The 25996-nt window shown below is 43.3% G+C and overlaps 1 protein-coding gene across 2 annotated transcripts in view; it reads left to right on the top strand.

The window, feature by feature from the left end:
• The window catches only part of UVRAG (UV radiation resistance associated), a 143590-nt gene extending 119029 nt beyond the window's left edge, over nucleotides 1-24561 (top strand). Inside the window, exons 14-15 of one of the 2 annotated variants that reach the window (XM_014601517.3) lie at nucleotides 4589-4680; nucleotides 22556-24561. In XM_014601517.3, coding sequence (XP_014457003.1) covers nucleotides 4589-4680; nucleotides 22556-23234 — 771 coding nt within the window. In that variant the 3' untranslated portion in view covers nucleotides 23235-24561. The remainder of the gene's footprint in view (nucleotides 1-4588; nucleotides 4681-22555) is intronic. The other variant, XM_059722560.1, reaches the window with a different exon arrangement.
• The last annotated feature ends 1435 nt before the right edge of the window (nucleotides 24562-25996 follow it).

Raw genomic sequence — 25996 nt, forward strand, 5'->3', positions numbered from 1 at the left:
TCAAATTATCATTTTAAATGGCAGTAGCAGGACTAGTTGCTTAACCACTCTAGTTGAAGGGGAGAGAATTCAATGCTGTTGTCACAAGGTGAAAGCCTTTCTTCCTGCTAATCCCCAGCGTTACCTGTAGTATGTGTTTTATATTTAATTGTAATGATTAGCTGCTTTTTTTTTTTTTTTTTTTTTTTTTTTTTTTTTTGTATACCAACACCAAAATATTTGTATAGTATTTTAGAAATGATACAGACCATCTCCAGGCTGATAAGTAATTTTGATAGCGGTAAATGTAATCAGACTTGATTCACATTGGTCAGGAGGAGGTGGGAAATGGACTGGGAAATTCTGAGTTTGGCCTTTCTGGTGGGATTACCTTAGTGACCCCATTCAGTCTCATCTCCACCATTGCGTACAAGAGTTGTTATAGACCTATTTAACTACTCTGGCACCATAACAGCAGAACTGATGGTTGGTACCACAGTAAAGCATCCTAGGTAGGAACAGTTGTCTCCGTTGAAATGTCTTAGCAAGTCGCTTCATCTGGACTTTCCAGGTCTTGTGCGGCTTCTGTGTTGTTTGAGCCATGTTCTCTGTATTCAAAAAGCAGCAGAACGATTGCTGTCAGTTGTATTTTTATTTCCTGTGCATATTGCCTAACAGCAGAGAATATAATCAATGATTCAGGCGTATGTGGCGTGCTTCTGTCTCGTTTCAGGCCATGCACCGTATGGTTCAAGCAGCGTGTATCTGCTGGAGCTCAAGGCTGTCCGTGTATCAAGTTTTCTTACCCCATTTTGAATTTTGGTTTTAAAAAGGAATCTTGTGTCTGGAACTATTGTTATAGGGTGCAAATGTTAGTCTATAAATTAACTGCCACAGGCCCGGCAGACACGGGGAAAATATGATTCCAGTAGTTGCTTTATTGTAAAAGCATCCATGCAGTCGCTGCCTAAGTCTTTGCCATCACAGCTAAAGCTGTTCTGCAGGCAATACCTCCTTTGTGCTCCAAGCTAAAGCTTCTGCTTTTGTTTTCATGTGATGTTAACCATAAATATCCGAACAATACAGGTTTCTATTCATTTAAAACTCTTGTAGAAGTAGGGGAATTTGATCAGTTCTGGTACGGCTCTGCATTGCCAACATGACAGTATGGAGTTCACATTTTAGCATATCTGTTTAAACGACTAAACTTTTAAACAGAGCTCAGCATGAAAGCTGCTGTTCAGTGGCATTTGTGAACTTCCTTGGTAATAGAAAACTGATTGACTAGAAACAAGGCTCTTGTTCATATTTAATACTGCATAGTCTTCCCCCCCGCTCCCCATTTACAGTCCTCTGATCCTGGCTGTGTTTGAAATGGGTGCATGACTGCCTTAAAGGGAAAAATCCTTTAATCCCGTCCTTTTCATGCCTTGAAACCTTAGAATTTTAAAAGAAACTATTAAAAAAATAGCTATTGCAAAGGTTTGGCTGTGGTGGGAAGACCCAACTGCAATGTCTTTGATTTTTATTGTAAATTTCTCTTTTTCTTTTGCTCTAGGCTAGTTCTTTGCTTAACCAAATCCAGTGTAATCCCATCAGGAGAGCTTGGTTGATCATGCAGTAATTTACATTGTATGGTTGTCCTAATCCAGGTTCTGTCACTGTAGCAGAAAATATGCATTGCAGCCCACCATGCCACATAGTTTTGTTCATATGGAAATAATAAACTGTGTAAAAGTGGCCTCCTGTTGCACAATCCAGTGCTGAGAATTATTTTTCCAAAGCAGTTTTTTTTTCCTTTGAAAACCTAGAAGTAACTCCCAAGACTTTCTTCCCTGAAAAATTAAAGTTTACACTGTTTTAAAACAATGGATTAGGAGAAAAATAAATTCTGATATCCATAAAGTGCTCAATTTCTATTGTGTCCAATGGAGGATGCTAATTTTCATGCAAGCACTACCAGTTACGTAGATGTATAATCCTAAGGAGCCAAGGAGTTGTTTTGACTGCGGCTAAATGAATCGGTACATTGTGCAGGTGCTAAGCATTTATTTCTCAGAAATGGCAGTGATTTCCTCTTTGTGACTTTGAACTATACTAATGGCAATATTCATTTATCACACTCAGCCTAGCTTATTCCAGTAGGCTGTGTGTTAAGGGATGTCTTTCATACTGTGAACAAAGGCTGGAGGATATATTCAACTCCAAGACCTTCCTGGAAGTTTAGAATGCAGGATCAAATAATGGGCACGGATTTCTAGTAAATCAGTGAAACAGTTGTTTTTTATGTTTTTTTTAGTAAGCATAAATACTTAAGCTAGGCAGAAGGTGGCAAGGGCCGCAATGATCATGTGTGTTATGACCAAGGATCCTGGTTTTCTATGATTAAAAAACCAAAATCACAAATACTGTAATTAAACCCCCCAAATCCGCATTTTTCCATGATTAAAATGAAGCACCACTCATATGTATGGGTGTGTATATGTACATATGTGTGTGTATGTGTACACGTATGTATGTATATGTACGTGTGTGTATAGTATCAGTTCAACACAATCTTTTATTGATATATTTACAATTTTAATGCAGTTTGGAAGCCTACCAGTGCCTCAGTCACTATAATAAAATAAATTCTAAATGCCTATAAATTTGGATTTTTTTTATCATGGACACTCAGAGCCCCTCTGCCTCCGGCATTCACCAGGATGCAGATCCAGCCTTGGCTGTGCTCCGCCCCTGGCCCCTTTCCCCCACTGCTTTGTGGCCCTGAGCAGCCCTGATATACTGGTGCCCTGGCCATGCATTGAGCTTCCCCGCTGCACTCTGTCCTGCCACACCAGGTCTCACCTGGGGGGAGGGCAGCATGGTGGGGGAGCCCCAAACCTGCAGCGGGCAGCCTGCTCCTGCCCCGTGCACATATTTGGGGGGGGGGGTGCCTTTCATTTCTCCCCTGGGAGTGCGTGCAGCAGTAGGAAGCCCCCCCCTGCTGCCCTCTTGACAAGCCACCCATGCCTCCATCCCACTTCCGGCCTGGGCCCTGCAGCTGCACATGGTCCTGGGCCCCAATCCCCATGCACTGTCCCAGCTGGGCAGCATCCCCAGCCTTGCCCAACTCCCTCCCTCACCATGGGGGCCTCAATCCCTCTCACTTCCCCCTCCGGACTTATCTGCAGGAGCTGCTCTCCAGACTGCTTGGCTTTCAAGTGCCCCCTGCTGACCACTGTCCCGCCCCAGCCCCTTGCAGACCAGAATTCTGCCAGCTTGCAAGGGGAAACCCACAGTGTCCCATCCCATGTTTTTCCCCTTAAAATGAGAAAATCCAGTTTTTAATGTGTTTTTCCACGACGATTGGAAAACCCAGATCCCTGGTTACGACTTGCAGTAGGCCTTTCTAAACCCTGTTACCCAAGTGGTTTAAGTGGACGATGGCCTATGTTTTGTGGATTTATCCAGTGTGGCCCAGTGAGAGTACTTGTTCCATAAAACGTTTCTGCCTCCCAGGTTCTCTCCTGGCGATGGCAGTTATAGCATTAACAACTGATGATGCTGCTGTTTTACCACTGCTGAATGGTAGTTCTCCATATACAAATTTTCTAATTAAACTACTTAAACTTCTCAGTAACTACCTTTTCATAATTCCAAGTGTACTTCTCCTAAGAGGTACTAAATTTCCAGAGGATAAGTTAGACACTGGCACTGAGGCAGCTACATTAGGTCTGTGCCTCAGCAGATTATTATTCTCAGAGATGGGAGGATGGAAAAATATCACATCTTTTAAGAAAGCTCATTCACTGAACGTTGGGCTGCTTCCATCAGCTAGTATTTGTACGCACTTTTGAATTAGTATGCTAGTCAGGGGATTCAGGTGAGTTAATGTAATAACGTGTCGTCTCCCCACGCACTATAATAACTACTTTGTTTGTAATGCATCTCTATTTGCTGTGCCAAATATGTCAAAACTAGTAGATAGCTAAGGATACAATATAAGTCAGACTTATTTTTTTGCATAAATAAGTTGCTGTGGTCAAAATTATAAATGTCACATGGAGGAATTAATATGTGAAAGTTCGTTATCAGGATTGGATATTATGAGTATAATTCCTAATGCACCATCCCAGAAACGTACCTCTTAGTTTAGCATAGATCAGGGTAATATTTTCATAAAAACAGACAATGCTTGGATACCCATGTGTAAACAATTTTTGCTGTTTTTGAGCCAATGAATGTTGGAATGCAGCACTGAAATATAAGCCCCCCATGTTTTATCAACCCACTTTACAGGGAGAGCACATTCCATAGTGCGCAGGAAACAAAGCAGTTATACTATAATAAGGATTAATGATCAGGTTGATTGATTATTTTATCATTGTCCTCAGGGCTTTTGCTAATCCATTATTATGGAGCTTTGCATTTAAAATGTTCCTAAAGGATAGCAAACTTATGACTTCCTTTTCCTCCTCCCCCCCGCCCCCCAGTTTAAATTGATTGGCTATCCTTTAACTCTTATTCAGAAACCTAGTGAATAACCTGTGCATCCTCTACATCCAGTTTTGAAATCTAGTGTAGAACTCGGAAAGCCCTACTAATTCTAATAATTCTGTCTTTGTAGCTTAGGTATCAACATGGACTGGGTACCCCAGATCTAAGGCAAACTCTTCCTAACCTGAAAAACTTCATGGAGCATGGGCTGATGGTCAGATGGTAAGTGCCTCTTTTATCAATTAGAAACTACAGCAAATTTTAGTTCATCCAGATTTTTTTTTTGGTGGCATGTGCTCTGCAGCTCCCTTTCACAATGAAAGCTCTTAAATGCTGTCAGCATGGAGTACGTCATAGCAAACTCTCCTTTCCTCCTACCGGTAATGGCATTATATGCCAGTGAACGTTAAGCAAGATACGCCAGAGGTGGGGAAAACATTTCAAGAGAAGGTTTAGGACCTAAAACTCTGGACCAGCCAGGGAAGTTTAATCATTCCATTTTCTTTGTATTTTGGGGACACTAAAAGAAGTACTTTCCAGTAGTCAGGTAACTTCTGGGGGGTGAGATGATTTTCATTCAGGAAGCCAATGTCTGAAATAGCATGGGGCTTTAGATTGGTCACCACCTTCAATTAAATGATAAAGCACCATCAGAAACCAGTAGAGAACAGGCGAATTAAGATCAGTACAGTTCATAGTATTAAATGGGCAACCATATTGTGCAATACCTGAACCTGAGTTGCCTTCAAGGATAGTATTAGGGGTGTGCAAAATGGGCCATATTTGATTTCAGATTTGGCCTGAATCGAGGACAGTGATTCGATTCGCTGATTCGGATTACTGTCCCGATTTGATTCGGTCGAATCTGAAGCTGAAGATTCGATGTTGATTCGTAGAAAAAGCAATTCAGCCATAGATGCTGCTTTAAATGTTTTTTCTACATACCTCGAAGTACCAGGCACAGCTCGTGAACGCTGCAATGCTGGGGCGGATGGAGCATCCCACAGGAGCGTGCCCCCCACGCACCTCCCCGGCTCAGCAATCAGCTGCTGGAGGGCTTCAGGTGTCCCCCCCAGACCCAGAAGGCACTAGTCACCAAGCCAGAGGATGTGGTGAGGGGGGTCCCCCATGCGCTCCCCAGTGGACTGAAAGTGCTTCTGGTCCACTTCCGGGTCCGCTGCCAAGCACGCTGGGACTCTTTTCCCTCCTCCCCCCCGCTTCTGTGGGACGCTTCAGCTGCCCCAGTATCTCGGTATTCACAAGCCTCCTGGTACCTTGAGGTATGTAGAAAAAATATTTAAAACTGCGTCTATGTCCAAATCATCGAATCTGTGAATCGATTCAGAAGGTTCCGATTCGATTCAGAGAGATTAAAGGGTCTCCTGATTCGATTCAGAGATTCGGCCACCGAATCAGGACGAATCTGTGCTGAATTGAATCGGCGACCAAAGTGTTGCACGGCCCTAGATAATATCCTGTCTGTCATCTCAGACAATCCCATTACTATATTGCGGGGGCTGGACCCGATGATCTCACGAGGTCCCTTCCAGCCCTAAAATGTTATGAATCTGTGCATTGCAAACTCATGAATAAATGGTGATCACAGAACTCCCTTGAAACCCTCTAGATAACTCTCTTACCAGCCATGGTCTCAACTCCTAAGTGCATAGGCTTTATCAATGCCCCGAGGTCAGCTTGGCACTGGAAAAGAAAAGCTACTGCACTCTGAAGCTAGACAGAGCTGTATAGAACAGAATACTGCAAATAAATCTCTTTGGTGTCTGTGAAGGCATTTACTGTAATGTTTAAATAATGCTCCTGTATTCCAGACTCTTGTTAATTCTCTTGCCCCGGCAGCTTTGCATAAAACACTGGACAGTGGAGGTGATGGAAGCAAACCTTGGGGAACGCTGTGCAACTGTCCCTGGCTTGGATGGGTAGTTTCTCAACTCCATCTTTGCAAAACAGGGTGTCACCCTTCAGCCATAGCACAGTGTCTTCCTTCTATATCCTATTGTCCTGGGTTGAAACAAATGCTACCTTGGCTTCATTTGCATGGAAGGGCTACTAAGGGATCGATCAGTTATGTGGAAGAAAGACTTAACACAATAACAGCCTTACACAGATAATATTCTTCCCTCTACAAAACGTCCTTGAAGTTTTCTGGATAATTTCTTTCTGGCGTTCACTTTCTCAGCCATGAAGTTCGTGCCTGCCCTGCAGCCTTTAATAGTGACAAGACAGAGGAACATAGGAAGTATCATACTGGGTCAGACCAACTGTCCATCAAGCCCAGTATCCAGTCTGACAGGCGTAACAAGGCAGCCAGGTGCCCGGGACAGTGGGATGCTTGGGGACAGCAGTGACTTTCCTGGCTGCTGCTGTGCTGCCAGTGCAATTGCACAGTTGTGGCAACTGCTGTAATTTTTCTGCCCCCTTAACCCCCCAAATTGTGCCCATGGTTGCTGCCCTGGTTGTCCCCTGCTAGTTAAGCTGCTGCTGACAGTGGCAGTAATGAGTATACGACCAGTTTTTATCTCGAGTGATCTATCCCCTGTCATACCCTCCCTGGTGGTTTAGACCTGGTAAACCTCACTAATGGTCTATGAACACAGTTGTCCTTTCTAGCCCTTACTTATGCCTTTTGCAGGGGGAAAGGATTATTGTTTTTAAGGCCAACACCTAGGTCTTTACCTGTTTTGTCTCCTGCTAGAAATCAGGGCACTTTACAGCATATTTTGTGAAAGGTATACTGATTAATAAGTGACCTAGATTACTGTCCAAATCTGATTTAGTTGTGTTTGAAAGATAATGTAGGCAATGGAAAGGTAAAATATGGAAATACAAAATTATACTAAGCATCATGGATGGGAATAAGCACCAACACCAATATGATGTAAAAGATTATTGGGTTAAAACTCAGCAGAATCTATGGAATACAGATTTTTTTTTCCCCTGTGCCAATTAATCCCAGATACGTAACACAAATGATTTCAACAGTAAATCTGATTTGAGGAATTTTTCCCCCTCTGCTAGCTCTGATCCTGTAACAAGTCGCATTAAAAAGGGGTTGCCTACAGTATGTAGATGTTTCTTAAGCTTTTATATAATAACTGTCACTGAGGTATGCAAGTGCTAAAATGATCCACAGTTGTGAGCTACAGGGCCCCTGCATTCGCTCAGGACTGAAAATGATTTTTCCCCCAGTCTGTGGAAAAATCATGGAACAGGTCCTCAAGGAATCCACTTCTAAGCATTTGGAAGAGAAGGTGATTAGGAGCAGCATGGATTCACCAAGGACAAGTTGTCCCTGACCAGCCTGCTTGCCTTCTGTGACACTAAGGAAGTATGGGTTAGAGGAACAGACTGTCCAGTGGACAGAAAACTGGCTGGATCATTGGGCTTAAAGGATAGTAATCAATGGCACGATGTCTAGCTGAGAGCCAGTATCAAGCTAGGTTAGTCCTGGGTTTAGTTTTGTTCAATATCTCTTCATCAGCAACTTGGAAGATGGGATGGAGCGCACCCTCAGCAAGTTTGCAGATGATACCGAGCTGGGGGGAGTAATAGGTACACTGGAGAGTAGGGCAAGGGTTCAAAGAGACTTAGATAAACTGGAGGATTGGACCAAAAGAAATCTCGTGAGGCTCAACAAAGACAAGTGCAAAGTCCTGCACTTAAGCTGGAGCAATCCCATGCACGACTACAGGCTGGGGATTGACTAGCCAGGCAGCAACTCTGCAGAAAAGGACCTGGGGTTACAGTGGACAATAAGATGGATACGAATCAGCAGTGTGCCCTTGCTGCCAAGAAGACTGATGGCATTGTGGGCTGCATTGGTAGGAGTGTTACTAGCAGGTGAAGGGAAGTGATTATTCCCCTCTGTTCAGCACTGGTGAGGCCACATCTGGAGTACTGTGTTCAGTTTTGGGCCCCTCACTACTGGAAGGATGTGGACAAATCGGAAAGAGTCCAGCGGAGGGCAATGAAAAAGGTTTAGGGACTGGAAGATGTGACTTATGAGGAGAGGCTAAGAGAACTGGGCTTATTTAGTCTGGAGAAGAGAAGACTGAGGGGAGATTTAATAGCAGCCTTCAGCTACCTGCAGGGGGGTTCAAAAGAGGATGGAGCTGGGCTGTTCTCAGTGGTGGCAGATGACAGGACAAGGAGCAATGGGCTCAAGTTGCAGCAAAGGAAGTTGAGGTTGGATATTAGGAAAAAAATTCTCACGAGGGGGGTAGTAAAACACTGGAACAGGTTACCCAGAGAGATTGTAGAATCTCCATCCTTGGGGGTTTTTAAGACCCGGCGAGACAAAGCCTTCCCTGTGTTAATCTAGTTGGGGCTGGTCCTGCTTTGAGCAGGGGGTTGGAGTAGATGACCTCCTGAGGTCCCCTTCAACCCTAATTTTCTGTTTCTATGACCTACCCTTAAAGGCCAACCTGTTTTGAATACCCTTTGGAAAGCGTGTTAGAGCCCTGGCAGAAAGAGAACAGGGCTCTGACCTGATTTCTGAAAGGCTTATATCTACCTAATAGTATTGTAAAGGGAGTCAAATTTTCAGTCATGTTTCAGCACAGATGGGGTAAGTTTTCTTAAAGATGGATTAAACAGGAATAATTTTCTACATCCAGACACGCAATACTAGATATTCCTTTTTTGCTTTATTTGCCCTTTGCTTTGAAGTGCCAATGATGGAATCCTTCATTATCCTTTAGGGACTTTGTCTTTACAGAGATGGGTATTTCTCGGAGTGATGTACACGGTCATTAGCAAGACGAAACACATTTTTGGCTGACTGATATTTCAAAACATGTATGAATATGAGGCATAGTTCTCTGGGAGTATCGTATTCCCCCAAAGAGTGTCTATGCCTCATTTCATTCTCGCCTCTGAGGTTTGCAATGCATAGTTGTTCTCTCTTTTTAGGGCTAATGATTCTAAACAATCCTTCCTAGTACTTCCTAATAATATAAATGGAAATGGGCCTTTTCAGGGAGCCGTACTCAAGGGGGAGATAATGGACCAGATTTTCAAAGTCAGACATTTGCAATTGTGTGCATATACACTTGAGTGCAAATATACCATGTGTGTGGCTAATATGTGGTTCTGTACGCCTAAGTAAACACACACCTCCAGCGACTACGTGAAGATTGTCAGAATAAATTGGGTGAGTGGTCTCCTTCTGACTGGATAGTCCATAGCAAAGGTGTCTGCTAAGGTAGTTCCAGGTTGCTTTTTGTCGCTTTCTAATTTGGAAGTGTGCATTTCCTTATCTGGTCCAGTTCTTCTTTTAATTCGTCTTCCCAGTAACTGTCATATAGTCTTTTGTTTTATGTTTTAGACCACTGGTTCTGAATAGTAGTAGTGGTAGTAGTAGTACATTTGGGGTATTCTTCCATAAGTGTTTTTAATTTGGGGGACCCCAGTTGAGAACTCCTGTTGTGCTACCTCTGCTTACGTCGGTGGCCACTTGTACATGTGACAGGGGTTTAGTTCCCTAAATTGAAACAGTGAGTTTTAAATTGTGACGATTAAAAACCCACCGTTTTAATTGAGGAGCGTCCGTCGCTGTTACGGTGAGGGGCCCGATCCTGCTCTCACCCCCCCCCCCCCCCCCCATGGAGCCTGCCTGCCTCTCCCATAGCTGGGGGGCACAAGCTGCCAGTGGGCCAAGCAGCCCTTGTGCTACGGGGGCCTGGTTCTTTCCTCCGTGGCGGTGCCCCCCTCGGCTGGTGGCTAGCAGGCAGGTGTTGCCCCAGCTCACGGGCAACACCCAGCCTGATCCATCTGGTCCTCGAGCCCAAGCTGGGGAGCACCTTCCCACTAGCAGCCCACCTGGGTGGCCCCAGGAGGTGCCAGTGCTGCGGTAGGAGGGAGTAGGGCCTTCCTCAGCTCAGGGGCTGCTTGGCCTACCAGCAGCTTGCCCGCCCCGCTGCAGGAAATGCGGGCAGGCACCCGGGGGGGTGGCAGGGAGGGATCAGGCCCTTCTCTGCTTCTGCCTTCACCCTACCTCTCCCACAGGGGGAGGAGCTGTCAAAGGCTTCAACGTTAAAAATAGCTACGTTGCAAACTAAACTACCTGTGGACGTGGTTTAGTTTGCAATGTAGCAAACTCATTTCAATTGTAATAAAACCCCCACATGTGTACAGCGTGACGCAATTAAACCGCAACAATGGCTGGTTTTTCGTCACGTGTACAAGCACCCAGTGGTTCTCAACTGGGGGGATGCTGGCATCACCCCTGCAGCCAAGTGGACCAGCTCCGTGTGTCTCTAGATAAGCAGGCAGGAGTTGCTACTTCTGCCGCAGCCCTTCTTGGTCATCGTCCCCATCACTCCCACTCCCTCTGGAAACAGAGGCACGTGGCATGGTTCAACCTGCACCTCACACCTCTGTTTCTGGGGGGAGTGGCTGGGGAGGGCTGCAGCTGAATTGGTTGGTCAAGATCAGTTATAATGACAGATAAAAAAAAAAAAAAAATCTTTAAAAAATAAATGCAATATAGAATAAACTAAGTCTTGCTTAAAGAAAAGGTCTTGCAGTGTCTTTAGAAGATGCTATTGAATGAATGAATAAATGAACATTGAGTGATTGGCAGTGTGTCACCTGTTTAGCTCTTGTTTTAATGCTTTTGCTAGCCCTTTTCTATGAAATTAGGGTATAGGGAACAATCATGAATTCAAAGGGAAACCGTGACTTTTTATTATAGATCCGATTCACTTAAGCTAACGTACCTATTCATGTATCCCATTTGTGAATGAATAATTCTTTGCTTACTGCCAATAACTAACTCTGATTTCAGGTTTCCTATTGGGAGTCCCTCCTTTTAACCTACAAGTCCTGGGATTTGTCTGTATTGCGGGGTAGAGGTGGGGTGGGGAGGCAAACTGACTTTTCCACCAGTGCAAATCTCTAATGCACCCATGCAGAAACCCACTGGACTGGGAATAAATTTCCAAGATATACACCTTATCTTTAAAATATCTTAACTTTATGCACAGCAAAATGCTTTATATTAAAAGCATGCCTAACGCACAAAATTTGTACCACTGCCCCTGTCTACGGTACATGGAAGAAAGCAACTGAATTGGTCTAGTTGTTCTGGTGCACAGCCCGGTTTCTTGAGACTAACTTGGCCTTTTAGGAAGACCATTCTGGTAAGATGCTCTTGGAAACCTGTGAATTGTCTTGCAAAATCTTTGGGTAGAGGCGATCTCTTTTATTAGACCAACTTAATAATAAAAAATATCACCTCTACCCAAAGCTTCACCTGCCTTTTGTGCTCAGACTGACAGGGCTACTGCCTAGGTCCCTGTGAATTGTCTTTGCATTTTAATTGGCCAAGCCTACAGTTTTGATTGTATCGGTAATAATAATGGAGAGAATACATTAATAGATTAAAAGAAATGCAAAACTCTTGGTTCAGAGATGATACCTTTCATTAGACCAACTAAGAAATTGCAAAAAAAAAAAAAAATGCACTTGGTACTTAAATGAAGCCATTCATTTTCTGATCAGAATGCTCTGACATAAATCTGTTTTATGAATTGCACTGGGCTCCGTTACCGCCGTACTTCATGAATACTGCACATGTTCCACGCGTGCTGTTTGCATCCGTCTTCCACACTTCTTTGCGGCTTAAAATAATTAGGCACGGTTTTATAGAAACCACCTTAGCAGAGCAATAGGGTGGCTTTATACCAACTAGCTTAACATGCTTCTATGCATCAAGATCTGGTATATGCACTTACACGTGTTCCTACCCTGTCCCTGCCCCAAACCTCTTTGGGCACTTTGAATACTGTGCATGCCCCGTTGTCCGCTAGGGGCCGTCACATTCTTTCTTTTAGTCACTGTTGTGATACAGTCTTATAAGAGAAACCAGCCTTGCAGAGGTGCAGCTGTCTTCTGCTACTAATCCCATTGCAGCACCTGGATGCCCTGGAAGTGTTAGGGGAGATTAAATGCTTCATTCAGCTTCACTTTTTCTCAAGATAGGCATCAGCTTACATTTGAGAATATCTGTCACCTCTTTAAAACAACCTAACTTTCTGCAAAAGATCCTTTCCCCTAAATTCCTGTTTGGATCAGTTTGGCAACCACCCGTTGAGTGTATCTGTTTGAGAGGCATTTTTTTCCCCTTCTTTTTAGCATGATGTTTCGCAAATTCCTTTGTTCGGCTTGTAGCCCTAAGACTGCCCTTAACCCCGTTGTAAGTCTGCAGCACGTCTCAGTATCTGTGGGTCAGGCTTTAATTTCCCCATGGTGTTACTTCTGCATCTCTCTGCCTGGTGAGATTTGTGTTGCTTTGGTTTCTCCAGGAGAGTGCAAATGATTAATGCACATGTTTTCTCATCTCGACAGAAATGATTTGCTGCTTTGAATTTGCAAGCTTCCAAACGCTCAGGTTCCCCAGTGGCTCCTCTCCCGGCATCTGTATTTTGTTGTGTTTACATATTTCCTCTGAAAAACATTATTTTTTTTTTATACGTGATGTATAAAATACGTTATGTATTTATTTTCCGTCTGCAGGCAACGTCAAGTTAGAGTTGGCAGTGTCTACACACTGTTATGGCAGTCATGGAGGAAAGCACTGGAACAGGTTACCCAGAGCGGTGGTGGAGTCTCCATCCTTGGAGGTTTTTAAGACCTGGATAGACAAAGCCTTGGCTGGGGTGATGCAGTTGGGGTTGGTCCTGCTTCGAGCGGGGGGGTTGGAGTAGATGTGACCTCCTGCGGTCCCTTCCAGCCCTCATTTTCTGTGATTCTTACAGAATTGCAAGACTTGCGTTTCTTCTAAGGCTGGAGGTAGACTCGTGTGTTTTTTTTTTAAGGTGAAAGACAAGAAGGCAAAATTGTTGATTAACCTATCCGTGTTATGGTTCTCTAAGTTTCTTTTGTTTCCTTTGAAAATAATTCTATTTCCACATTGTCTTTGTCTTGGAGTTTAAGTGGCTCCCAGAAAAGCAGCTTCTTTTCAAGAGCAGTTTTTGCTGATGTGGAGGGCCCTGCACAGCCATATTATCCTTAAGATCTCATTCTCTAGGGTATTTTCTTGCTTTGGCTTCTGAGGATTACTGAAATTTAGACTGTATAATCTTGAGAGAGAACAGTTGTTTATATTCCTCTTCATGGAAGGAGCTGTTTCTCTTTCACAGATCAGGCTCTTTGAAGCACTGTGAAGCTGAAATCATATCTAAGCCTTCCCTTATGAGTTTCACTCTTCTGTACAATTTCTGTTTAGTCAAGTTGTGCAGCATCCCTAGAAAAGTAGGTGAGATGCCATAAAAGCAGCACTAGCAGCTAATGAAGAATGCATTTTAGATTCATGCTGTCTAGTAAACGAATAGACAACACGATGCGTTAAACACCTCTGATGAGCACGAAAAGCTCCTTCAGATTCGTTTTTAGTCAGTGTTTAGGGAAGTCTCACTTTTATACCACGTACTACAAGTTTTCCCACGAGGCATCACTTGGTCTCAGTGATCTAGTCATCAAATTACGTGCCTGAAAGTTGCTCTTCGTTTCATACTGCCGGGTTCAAGAGACAGATAAAACGTAGCTGAGTTTGCTGAGTTTCGAAAACTCTGGTAGCTTAATTTATGAACTTTTTAAACAACTTATGTCAGGATTTCTTAGGTGCCAAAGACGTAATTTCACCTTAACTTCGTATTGGCGGCCTCCTTTTGGCACCTTTTGCATCCCTGTCATTTATTGTGCATTATTTAAGCAGTAATCCTTAAGAAGGTGAGAAACTATTATTGCTTTTTAGCACAGCTGACATGATATTGGCTCCGAGCTGTGGCTGGAGCTTCAAACATTTCAAATGGCTGTAAACCAACTTAAACACCTTCATTTAGAGTTCTTACTGCCATGAGGTCATCGTTTGCAACAAAAAAGATCAAATGGTGTTTAAGTTATTTTTTTTAAAAGTATTCTCATACCATAGCGCTGTAGCTGTGGATTTTGGCACCTGGCCAGACTATCAAGATTTAGTATTTTGACCAGCTGTGATCTAGTAATGTTCCTCAGAGGAAACATTTGGTAAGGAGGGAAAGACACATATTTGAGACTGTGAATTGTATTCCGTCTTTCATAACGCTTTACAGTTTCTGAGAGCCTGTTGCAGGCGGATTAAATAATCACAAGTGAATCTGATTAAAGGAATGTTTTTACATATAGCTGTGAATAGATCGCAACTCAGATCTCTTGACTTGGGGAGGAGGGGGGAAAGAAGGACCTTTGAAATATGGTGGAGAAACAGATTTTTGAAAATCTTCAAATTCTCATGTTTGTATTGCAGCATAGCTGAATTCCTGTCTCTTGCATAATAGTTGCTTGTAAGAGTATCCAGAGGGTTTTACTACCAGTTGGTTAAGGAAGAATACTCTATACAGACTGCAAGGGAAACAGCAGGGTTGTCACAGATACGTGCTTTATGTTTGAGCGGCTGGTAATGTAACTTCATGTAGCTTGTAAGGCATAAATGCTTTTTATAATTTGGCATTTGAGATTTGGACACAGGTGAAACATTCAGATTCTGCCAGGGAGGTAAGGCTGTATGTGTAATGCCCTGTAAATGTGAGTCTGCTTCTGCATTTTTATTTATAAGTTCCTTTTCACAGCACCAGTTCCTTTTTGCCCCTCAGCTCTCTGACTCCAGCCTGGTCCAGGCTGATGATTGAAAGTCATTATGGTCACATGGCAATTCACCAAGTTGTTTCACTGGTTTTGGGCCACTCGTGTAGACAGGTGTCAACATCTGTTTGCACTATCAGAAGATGAGCCAAGTACCTTCAGCTGAAGGCCAAACCAGCTCACCTTTAGAAGTAGTTCGGGTTAGGGTTTATAACTTAGCACAACATTGTGGGAATTCCTTTTATGCTGTCACCATCCATCCTTTACCATTTATATAATCCATCCTTTACCAGTTTTATAAATAGATTTCAATCTCCAAGAAAAGAATTCTGTCCACGAACATTACTGAATTCAACAGTACATTAGCCTGAGTTCATGAATGGACTACACTACTTAATCACTGGCATAACTAACTTGCTCTTTGCCTAAAATCCAAAACTAATCAGTTATTGTTTGCTGGACAACACCTAGTTAGGGAAGGCATATACTGCAAATTCACTCACTACCATATGTGATATTTTAAGGACTCTCTTGTAGGCAGTAACCTACTTATACTTCTCTAGATGCAAAACACTTTTATTTTTAAGGTTGTAGAAAATCAATCTTACTTCTGTACCTTCTCTTTTAGGGTGTGATTGCAGGCTGCTGTGCAGTTGATGGCTTTACTTAATCAAACACAGAAGTATTTATTTTGCAAATAAAGTAAAAGGAAAATGCTAAGCCATAGTGAAACGGGAAACTCGAGAATAAGAAAAGCAAGTAGATACTCTCTGATAGTTCTGTTTTCTTATAAAGTGTGTGCTCACCCCCTGAGTTGCTCAGTCCTTAGCAAATAATCCTTGGTGAATCTCCACTTATGTGAAATGACATCAAGGATGAATTTGTCCTAAATTTGCTGCAGTGAGAATACAAATTTTCAGTTATATGGGGGGGGGGGGGTTCTCCCCACTACTTTTAGAATTCATTAATTGTCCCTGCTGTTTTATTTAGCGATTCCCAGTGATGCATTTCCTCTACGACACGGTCATTCACATATTGCAGAAGTACAGTACCTGTTGTTTTTCCTTAACTACTATATGAAAAGTATGTGGAGAACAGCCCTGCTTAATCTTTTCACTCTGGGAGCGTAGCTGCAGCTTATGCTGTCTGCCTGAGTGCCCCCTTTTCCTATCACTTCCTATCACTCTATTGGTTAAGGTTGGTCCTTCTACCCCCTTGCCATTGTTTGGTCCTGTTCATATAACTGTAGTATGCTTAGCTTGCTTTCTTCCCTGCCGGAGACAAGGGGGGAATGGCCTGCAGCAAAATGATTGCAATTTCCCGCTTAGAGAAACTGAACGTTTAAAAGCAGGAGTTATTCCAGTTACACTTTTTAATTGTTCAGCAGTGTGTCCATTGGCATTTGCTGAGTAAAAGAGATTCTCTTTTAATTTCTGCCCTCTCCATCTTTGATTTGTTCCTCCTTTGTTGTATCTGAAACTAAACCTGACCCAGTAATTAGACTCCTAGGAGTGGATCCCTAAGGGCTTCACTGGAGGGGTTCTCAAGAGCTGGTCTGCTTGGATCTGATTGAAGTATCCAAGCCTTAAATTGTAAGATCTAGGATGGGGTTATGTCATTTTTATGTACTCGGCGAGGTGTCTAGCTTGACTTTTGAACCCTGTAAAAGTGTGCTCCAATTCTTTTCATTAGTTCATCTGTTTACCATTCAGAAAATGTAGCCAGAGATGACTTTCCCCATGGAGCTGGAAACTACAGCAGCCTGTGCGCACTTAAAAGAATTGGGAAGCTATTTTGCAAGCGTTAGAAATTAATTTTTATACTGCTGCTGTGCTTGGCTATTAAGATCACTTTGTGTGAATATCTGACTTTGGAAGAGAACAGAGTCCCTTCTCTGTGTCTGCGAACTATGCTTTTTAAAGTCCTGGAGCTCAATAACACGTTGGCTTAAATAGTCTGGTCATAACTGTATTCCCTGGTTTTATTTTCAAATAAATAGATACAGCAAAACCTTGCTGGCTTTGCTAATGAATTCATTTCTCACTCTTTAGCTGCTAAATGCCTCTAATGTGGTTAATGTGGCATCTGTTTATGCAGCTGGCATCACAGTGTCCTAACACGAACAAATCTTCTGCAGTGTATATGCCATGCCTCGCAGTGTTTTTCTTCTGCAAAAGACAGGCCTTGTTTTGTTTGAGTGCCTTGGCTTCGTTCCATCACTGCTGGGCCAGCTCGTGCTCTCTCTGTCTGAAGCAGGGTTTTTCTGCCTCCTTTGGACAGCACTGTTCTCCTGGGGTCGCAGTGAACAGGAAGAGATTCACATTTGACTGTTGACTCCTGACATTGTTATAGAACCCAAGGAGAATGATTTCATCTCTGATTTTTGCAAAGGAAATTAATGTTGGAATCAATTCTGGGAGGAACCTACCTTTTTGAGGGGATGGGAATAAGATTAGCTTTTGAGATTGAGATGATGAGGGCAGACTGCACATAATGAATGATTATTCCCTCTTGGGCACATTAAAACCAAAACCAAAAAAACAACAACTTAAAAAGATAGCATTTGTCATTGTTATTAGTAAGACTGGCAGAATTATCATGTTCTACTTCTGCGAACAGCAGAGACTCCCTGTTCTTGAAGAACGGTGATTGCATCCGAAAGCTTGCTAAAAACTTTTTTCCAACTACTCAGTGGGTCTAATGAAAGATATCCCACCTACCCAAAGGGCCTGGCCTGCCCGTGTTCTACTTCTGATCTTACATACTGTTACTGTGCCTATAGTTACTTGAGGTCCACAAGTAATTTTAGAACACAAACTCCTGGTGAAGTTTCATCCCTTTATTAGATCTTGTTTGAAACAAGATAAGCTGTGCGTATACCTCCAAGGACCATTTCTAGGTCACACAGCATGCTCTTGGGCTATGTAAAAATTATTGTGGTGTCTGCATTTATGCTGTTTAAACGGCTAGACTGAATGCCCGGTTGCTGTATCTTTCTGGCATAGATGTATACCTTCTGCAAACTGACTCCTACCATTTTTTGTTTGGTTTTTGACTCTTAGTAAGCCTCCGTCTTTAAGCTGTCAGTGGCACAAGCAGATGACAGTGTGCCCCGTATGCTCAAATTCCTGCACCAGGAGGAATGCAGACCTGCAGTGGGGAGAAGATTCAAGCCGTCTCCTTTGTCTTCCCCATAGACAAATGTGCCCGTTGGGTTGATCCGATTTCCCCTTTGCTCTGAGCAATTGCCCGTCATCCCCATTCAGCCAGCAGTGAGAGTTCCTGTCCCCCCCCCAGGCTACTAGGGCAGATGGGCAGGCTACTCTGGCCACATCTATTGGGCAAGGCATGCAGCTTGTAATGAAGATAGCTTTTCACTAGATGTATGACAGTCCTGTTAAAATAGAAAGACAATAACTGTCCACCATATAATTATTCTTTATATTTAGACATGGGAAAATTTACTATTTGTCATGTTTGTTGAAACACAAACAGTCATTTTATATTGAAAAGTAGTGTTTCTTTAAGTTGCAAGCGTCTGGTAATTAAAGAGGGAATGATCAGAATTGGACGTCACAATTCCCCTTTTAATAGCCATTTAAAGAGGTTAGTTATAATCATTTATGAGAGGTTAGTTATTTTGCTTAAGCAGTTTCAGTGACAGGCCTCTTCCCTCCAGCTCTGGACAAGTTGCTAGAGAGTGCCATAAATATGGGCTGGAATTCAGCGTTCATAAATCCTCTGGGCCCAGAGCAAAACTTCAAGTTAATGCAACTTATCTGGAAAATATCTTTTAACTTAATGCAGAGCAGAATGCTTTATATTAAAAGCATTTTACAGTTTAAACTTAATATAAAGTTTGCTTTTAATATAATGGGTGCTTTAAACTAAAATCAGAGCAGTTGATGTCTCTTTATTCTTCTGTTTCACATTTCATGCGCTCTTTATGTAGTTCATCTTTTCCCAAGGAAGGCTCAGCAAACCCAGAGAAAATGGAAGAAAAGGGAGACTCTTCTTAAGATGCAATGAAAAGGGAATCCGGTGCCAATACTCAGTATTGAGTATTTGGTTGCGCACTGAATCTAAAACTGTGAAAGGACTGAAAGGATATAATGGAGCTAGTTGCCACACACCTGGGTAACTAAAATGCACTGCTTGTTCTCCACCTCTCCATAGCATATCCCAGTCAAGGTTCCTGCATACGTCACACCACTTTCAAAAAGGAATCATGCCTTTTGTATTAAATTCCATTCACAGCATTAATAATTTCAGATGTTTTGTAACAATTATCCAGGTATTAAAAGCTCAGCAGATCAATAGTTTAGGTCAGTCTATAAAACTGCTTTTTGTGGCCCTTATAAATGTACTACAGAGTAAGTTTGTAGCGTGTGTTCCTTGTTTTATTAAGCACTTGTATTTATAAGATAGAACCTTAATAAAAAGCATTAGTAAAAAAAAACAACTTGTTTTAAAGGAAGCCTAAAGCAGCCTTGAGACCCAGAGGACAAGGCTCTGGCCTGGTAATGGGGAAACACAGAATCAGAGATGATTAGGATTGGAAGGGACCTTGGGAGGTCACACCTATTCCAACCCCTGCTCAAAGAAGGTCCAGCCCCAACTAGATCATCCCAGCCAAGGTTTTGTCAATCTGGGTCTTAAAAACTGCCAAGGATGGAGACCCTACAAGCTCTCTGGGTAACCTGTTCCAGTGCTTTATTACTCTCCTAGGCAGAGTTTTTTCATGATATCTAACCTCAACTTCCTTCATTGCAACTTGAGACCGTTGCTCCTTGTTTTGTCATCTGCCATCACTGAGAACAGTCCAGCTCCATCCTCTTTTAAACTTCCCTTCAAAGGGAAGTCAAAACTGTTTTATTTCGACTTCCGTTTCGCCATTTCGAAGGGATGATGTTTTATTTTGACGGTCCATTTCGAAGCACTGTTGCATTTGGTTTCGTTGAAACTGTTTCGACGTTTCGCCCATTGGCTATAATGGGGAATCGTGAAAATGCCAATAACTTTATCGTTTCGTGCCTGATTTGAATGAACACAGCAGGGAGGGTAGCCCCTGCTGAGGCCACAAAGCCTATCATGTTTCAAGGCGTTAGGGAAACTGCGCCTCAAACTGTTCAGAGCAAAAGTCGTGTCACTTGTAAGTGTGAAGGCACAGAGAACGCTCAGTTCAAACAGTGCTTTTTATGCTGTTATCCCAGCCCTCCCCCAGAGCACTGGGATTGGAAGGGACCTCAGGGAAGGATCACAATCGCTGGCCAGCTACACAATCAATAATGAGAGCAGTCCTTCCTCTTCCCCGTCTCTCTCCTTTGTTTTTGTTTCCCTGCAAGCAAGCCCAGCTTTGAAACTTGAAATGTTCCAAAACTTTCGAAACGTTTCAACTGCCCCCATTTTGTTTCGAGGCTGTTTCGAAGCCTTTCGTTTTGTTTCAATTTTGCCGTTTCGAGCTCGGAACGAGTCGAAACGAAACACCCAGCGAAATTTTGCGCAGACCTAGTAGTTAAAGGCATTCAGTCCCCACTCGGTCTTCTCTTCTCCAGACTAAATAAGCCCAGTTCCCTCAACCTCTCCTCACAAGTCATGTGCCCCAGCCTCCTAACTATTGGATGGTTAGGAAACAGATTCACCCAGGAGGCTGCTAACGGTTGTATTTGGCCTGGCTGCATGGACGTGGGTGTGTAGCCACAAGATTTTTAATGAGCAGACACGTACCATATACTGACATTTACCATCCATGGTGACATGTCAGCAGAGTTGCCAACCTTGTTGTCTCATAGGCAGTGTCCATCTCCCAGACTATGGTGGTGGTTTGCATCTGGCTGTTGTTGGGGTTAGAGGTGAAGGTAGATTTGCTTGTGCTCCTTTCATTAAACAAACAAAAAATAGTAGTAGTTCACAAGTTACAAAAATGGACTGAGTCAGGATGACCTGGTTTAATCCATAGCATGGTTTACCACAACTCACTTCTGTTTTTGCTAGGCAAGGAAATGATGCTGGCATCTTGCTAACAACAATAGTATTTAAATAGCTCTGGCTACCAGAGTGTTTCTGTAGGAGAGACGAGCCTTTACATGAATAGTACAAGTTAATTTTACAGTAGTTAACAATCCTGGTGTGGGATATCCTGTAGTCTTGCAATAAGCCATGTTTGGGGGAGTTTCCACTTGAAAGTGTTTCCAGTTGCAGTCAGTTGTGCTGCCTGTTGCAAGACTTCATGATAGGAAAGCGAACTTACAGACAGCACATTCAGAAGTAGTAAGGGGTCTTGGGTGCTTATATTTTGGTACATGTTGAATCTTCGTAGGGAAAACCCATACGGAGCCACAGAACACACATCAAATGGTGTGGAGAAGGAAAGGATTTAGCGAAAATAATCTAATACAAATTGTAACTTTAAGGTTTAGGTCACATGCTGCCCACATGAAATAAGTCTCATCCCTGCCTCCATGAGAACTTGCACTTGAAGGATCTCGCTACCATGTCTCCAGCATTTTTTTGTTTCTTCTCTAGGGATTTTATGATGATCCCACAGAGGTAGGTGAGGAGGAAGGCTTGTGGTCATGAATGGTTTTCTTAGGCCCCTGGCAGACATTACTCTTAAGATGTGGTTCACTGGTTAATCCTGTTTTAAGTAGTGACCTGGCCGCACATTTGTTCGATAAATGGCATGTTAAAACGGGGCATAAACCACAACATGATTACACATAATATGTGTAATAACTTTGTGGCTGGTTCTTTTCACGCCTTTGATTTGAATGTGTGGCCTTTCAAGACTCCCATGCATTACAGAGGCTGGGAGGCCGTGCAGCTGATCAGGGCTCCCAACAAGGGGAGTGGACCTCAAGCCCCAGTCATCTACTGGAAGCCCCCAGCGGCGGGAGAGTATGGTGCAGTCCCTGCCTAGGAGCCAAGCTCGTTACTCGCTGGTGCAGGGAAGCCTGGGATCAGGCTCCCGCTATGCTGGCAGTATGGTGCAATGGGATCTCATGTAGGATCCCACAGTCATGTCGCCTACCAAGCATGTGTGGCAGTGCCATTACTTTAATGTCTGTCAGGGGCCTTAGAAATAGTAATTCATGAAGTACAGTCTGGCACTCCAGAGGTGCAAGAATTAACGCATGTCTTCATAGTCATGTGGTAGTTTGCCTGTTTAGCAGTGGCAGTTCTCCAAATACATTACACTTGAGCTCAGTTTTTCTCCCAGGGGTTTTTGTTTGGGGTAATGGCTACAATTTACACAGCCTTAAACAAATGAGCCAGTACCTTTTGGCTGTCGGACTTGAGCACCAGCCTTGCTTTTTAGGGTTCCTCAGGTGATGTAGGTTGTCCAAGACTAGTGGCAATTATTTGTCATGGACTTGACCCTTTGCCACTCAGACAAGAACTTGTTATGCTATTTCATCAATCGTTGATTTATTTTCATTTCATCTTTTTTTTATAGTGATCGGCATCACACTTCTAGTGCAATTCCAGTTCCAAAGAGACATAGTTCTACCTTCGGGGGTTTGGATATGGGCTCCTCCCCAGAGAAAGGACACCGGAAGCGGGCCAGCACAGAGAGTGAAAGACTGCAGCACAAAACATCCCCTTCTAGTTACCACTCTGCGTTGGCACAGCCCGTCACCATTGAAGGAGAGTCAAATAAAAAACCAGGATCGCTCTCCTCATCCTTAGATACCTCCATCGACTCGTCGAAAGGAACCAACAAAAAACCCGAGGGTTTGTGTGACAGTTTAAATGGAGAAAACGGGGATCTGAACAATGTCCAGGACCAGCAGGAGTCTTTTGTGGGACATCCGAGTGCAATAAACGGGACGTTTCTACCTAGTGACTGCTCTGGCATCGCAAGCGGCGGGCAGCCATGTGAGCTGCGTCATCCCCTTGGCACTGAGCTTTGCTGCACGGTGGAGCAAGCTGAGGAAATCATTGGGATGGAAGCCACGGGGTTCAGCACAGGAGATCAGCTAGAAGCCTTTAACTGCATCCCGGTGGACTGCGCCGTGGCCGTGGAATGTGATGAACAAGTTTTGGGGGAGTTTGAAGAGTTCTCCCGAAGGATCTATGCACTGAATGAAAACATGTCCAGCTTTCGCAGGCCACGCAAAAGCTCGGACAAATAAGCAAGCTTGATGAACATGGGGTAGCAGACGTTAGCAAGGTGAAATCAATGATCTGGAATGAAGATGATGAAATTGCACTTATCCTTTGTATTTGTTATGGCAAAAATGATTAAAGCTGTTCCTATTGCGTTAGGAGATGGACTTTATAACCAAGAGCAAATAGCCCAGGATCATGGTGTATTCACAGTGCAGGTAAATTTTTGACTCTGCTTCCAGTCCTTCCTTTGTCTGGTATTTATAATCTGTTTTTTCAGGTACCAGCGTCCATTCTGAATACTTTCCTTGAGAGAGCATCTAGTGCCGCTTCGGCCCTCGTATGAATATGCGTCTGCTTTAATTATTATTTAGAGTTATATTTTATTTTCTATCTTTTTGAGAAGAAAGAACTTTAATTTAAAAATACATTTATGGGAAGACCAGCAGACATTATTTTTTACCTTCTCCCATATACAATTTTTCTTGAGCAATGTAGTCAGTGTTACAGAAATACCATGAATTTGCTACTCGGGAGCAGCTTGTCTTATTCAGCTGTGCTTCGTAGTCTTTTGAAGTTCTGAGATGGCACTGATGGGTTTCTAGTTCTTCAAAACCCGGTGTACCAGAGAACGCGCATCTGCACACTAACCACAGTGTCTTTCCCCACAAATGATAACCACACCACTTAACTTCCCTTCCCTCCCCGCTCCTTTCACACGCACTGCTTGCTACCAATGGGTGCAGTCTTTAGACAGACCTCAAGGGCAAAGTAACACTTAGCTGTTCTTAAAATGTCATCTTTAACCAGTTCAAATGAACCATCTCCCAATCTGGGATTAAAATACTGTGCCTAGGCCAGAGGCCAAAGGGGAACAAATGCACTATGTCAGTAGGTGCCACCTGTCGTGTGTTTTATGACATGTCATTTCAGACAATGTGCTGTGATGCGTTTCATGGACCTGTTCTTAAGTAATCCAGACTCAAAATGCAGTCAACACATTGGAGTTAGGTTAATTTATTAACTCCACCTTTTGTAGAAAGGGGGCACTTCATATCACTCATCTAAAATACCTAACCTCTTCTAATTGTACCACCTCTACTTTAAATGGAGTGGTTTTCAACAGCTTACCAGAGACGCAGTTTGATTGTAGATAGGTAGTTTACCACTGGCACGTATTTCAACTGCACTAACGGGAAAACAGAATTTGCCGTCTGCTTGTGATTCCTGGTATTTGTTTGGGTTCAGATTTCATTGCTCTTGCTTTCTATATTGTATACCTAAGAATTCGGGCTCGGTTGTGAGCTCGCAAATATAAATATATATAGCAGAATAAAAATTTAATTTACTTCATCATGCCTGACTCTTCTTTCCCGCTTGGAGGTTTCTTTTGGATCAGTAACCTAGTCTATACCTTTCTAACTTCACCATAAGATTAGCCTAAATGTTACTTTTAGGTATGTATAATCCTGTGGTTCTCAATCTTTTCGGATCCAAGGCACATCTGAAACTTGAGACTCCCCCCCTCCGTAACTTTTGTGATTTGAGTGGCACCTAATTTCAACAACTGATTTACAGATTGCAGTGCTTAAAAGCTACTGGGGATGGGGGGTCATTAAGGCAGGGACAGGTCTGAGCCTGTGTATCTGCTTATAAGGAGATGAGGAGATACGCTATCTTGCTTATCTCTGGGTAAGAATCACCAGTATAATCTAAAAATGCATCTATGGGTATAAGAGATGCAGTATGCACCGTTTGACTGTCTAGTAGGTCCATTTTCATATAACATCCTAATAGTTGTAATGAAATTCTATTGATGTTTTCACCTATCAGCATTTGAAGTTGTTTATAACTGCATGATTGGATCCAGCTTCTCATCTATTTTTATGATACCGCAACAGGACATGCTGGAGAAAGAAACCAAGCCTTCAGTTCAGAAACATGCCTACACGCAGGTCCAATTTTAAGCACAAAAGCATCCCAGACTTGTGTGTGAATTTGCAGCTGTACAAGTGCCTTGTGGAGCTGGTGCATCTGCAGCTAGAAATGAAACACTTTCTTATAGAGAAGGAAAGACGGTTCTCTGTTTTGCATGAATGTCCATATTTCCATTGGGGTAACAGCTGTTATAGCTCCGCTACTCTGCAGGGAGGAAGCTTACTGAATAGTTTTTAAGTTGGACTCCAAGGACCAATCCTGGCATGGAGGGCTGGGATGGGCCAGCACTGGGCCTCCGGGACCCAATCCTGACACGTGGGGCAGCGCTGGACCCCCAGGAACCAATCCCGATGTGTGGGGGTAACGTTGAACCTCCCAGGGACCAATTCTGCCATGTGAGGGCAGCACCAGGCCTCCGGGGACCAATCTCGATGTGAGGGTGTATCCAGGTCCCAAGCACCCAATCCCAACATGCAGGGGTGCCAGCGGGCCCCTGGAACCAATCTTAGCACATGGGGTGAGATGCAGGCTCTTGGGAACCAATCTCAGTGATTGGGGCAGGGGGGTGGGGAAGGCGGTACTGAGCCCCAGGGCCTGATCCTGATGCGTGGGGCTCCATCTGAGTCGTGGACCACTCATTTGGTCCACGGGGCCAAAAGTTTGAGCACCATTGCCTTAAACAAACGTGGCATCTCAGAGCACGAGACAGCACAGGAAATGGGACGCAGAGAATACTGTGACGACTTCAAATTCTTTTTATGTTCGTCGCAAATAGGTTATTCCAGATTGCACCCAACCAAATGAAGCCTCCCTTTCCTTACGTTGTGTTGCTTATGCTGTTTAGCGCTCT

This window comes from Alligator mississippiensis, chromosome 1 (assembly GCF_030867095.1).
Source record: "Alligator mississippiensis isolate rAllMis1 chromosome 1, rAllMis1, whole genome shotgun sequence".
NCBI classification, from domain to species: domain Eukaryota; kingdom Metazoa; phylum Chordata; order Crocodylia; family Alligatoridae; genus Alligator; species Alligator mississippiensis.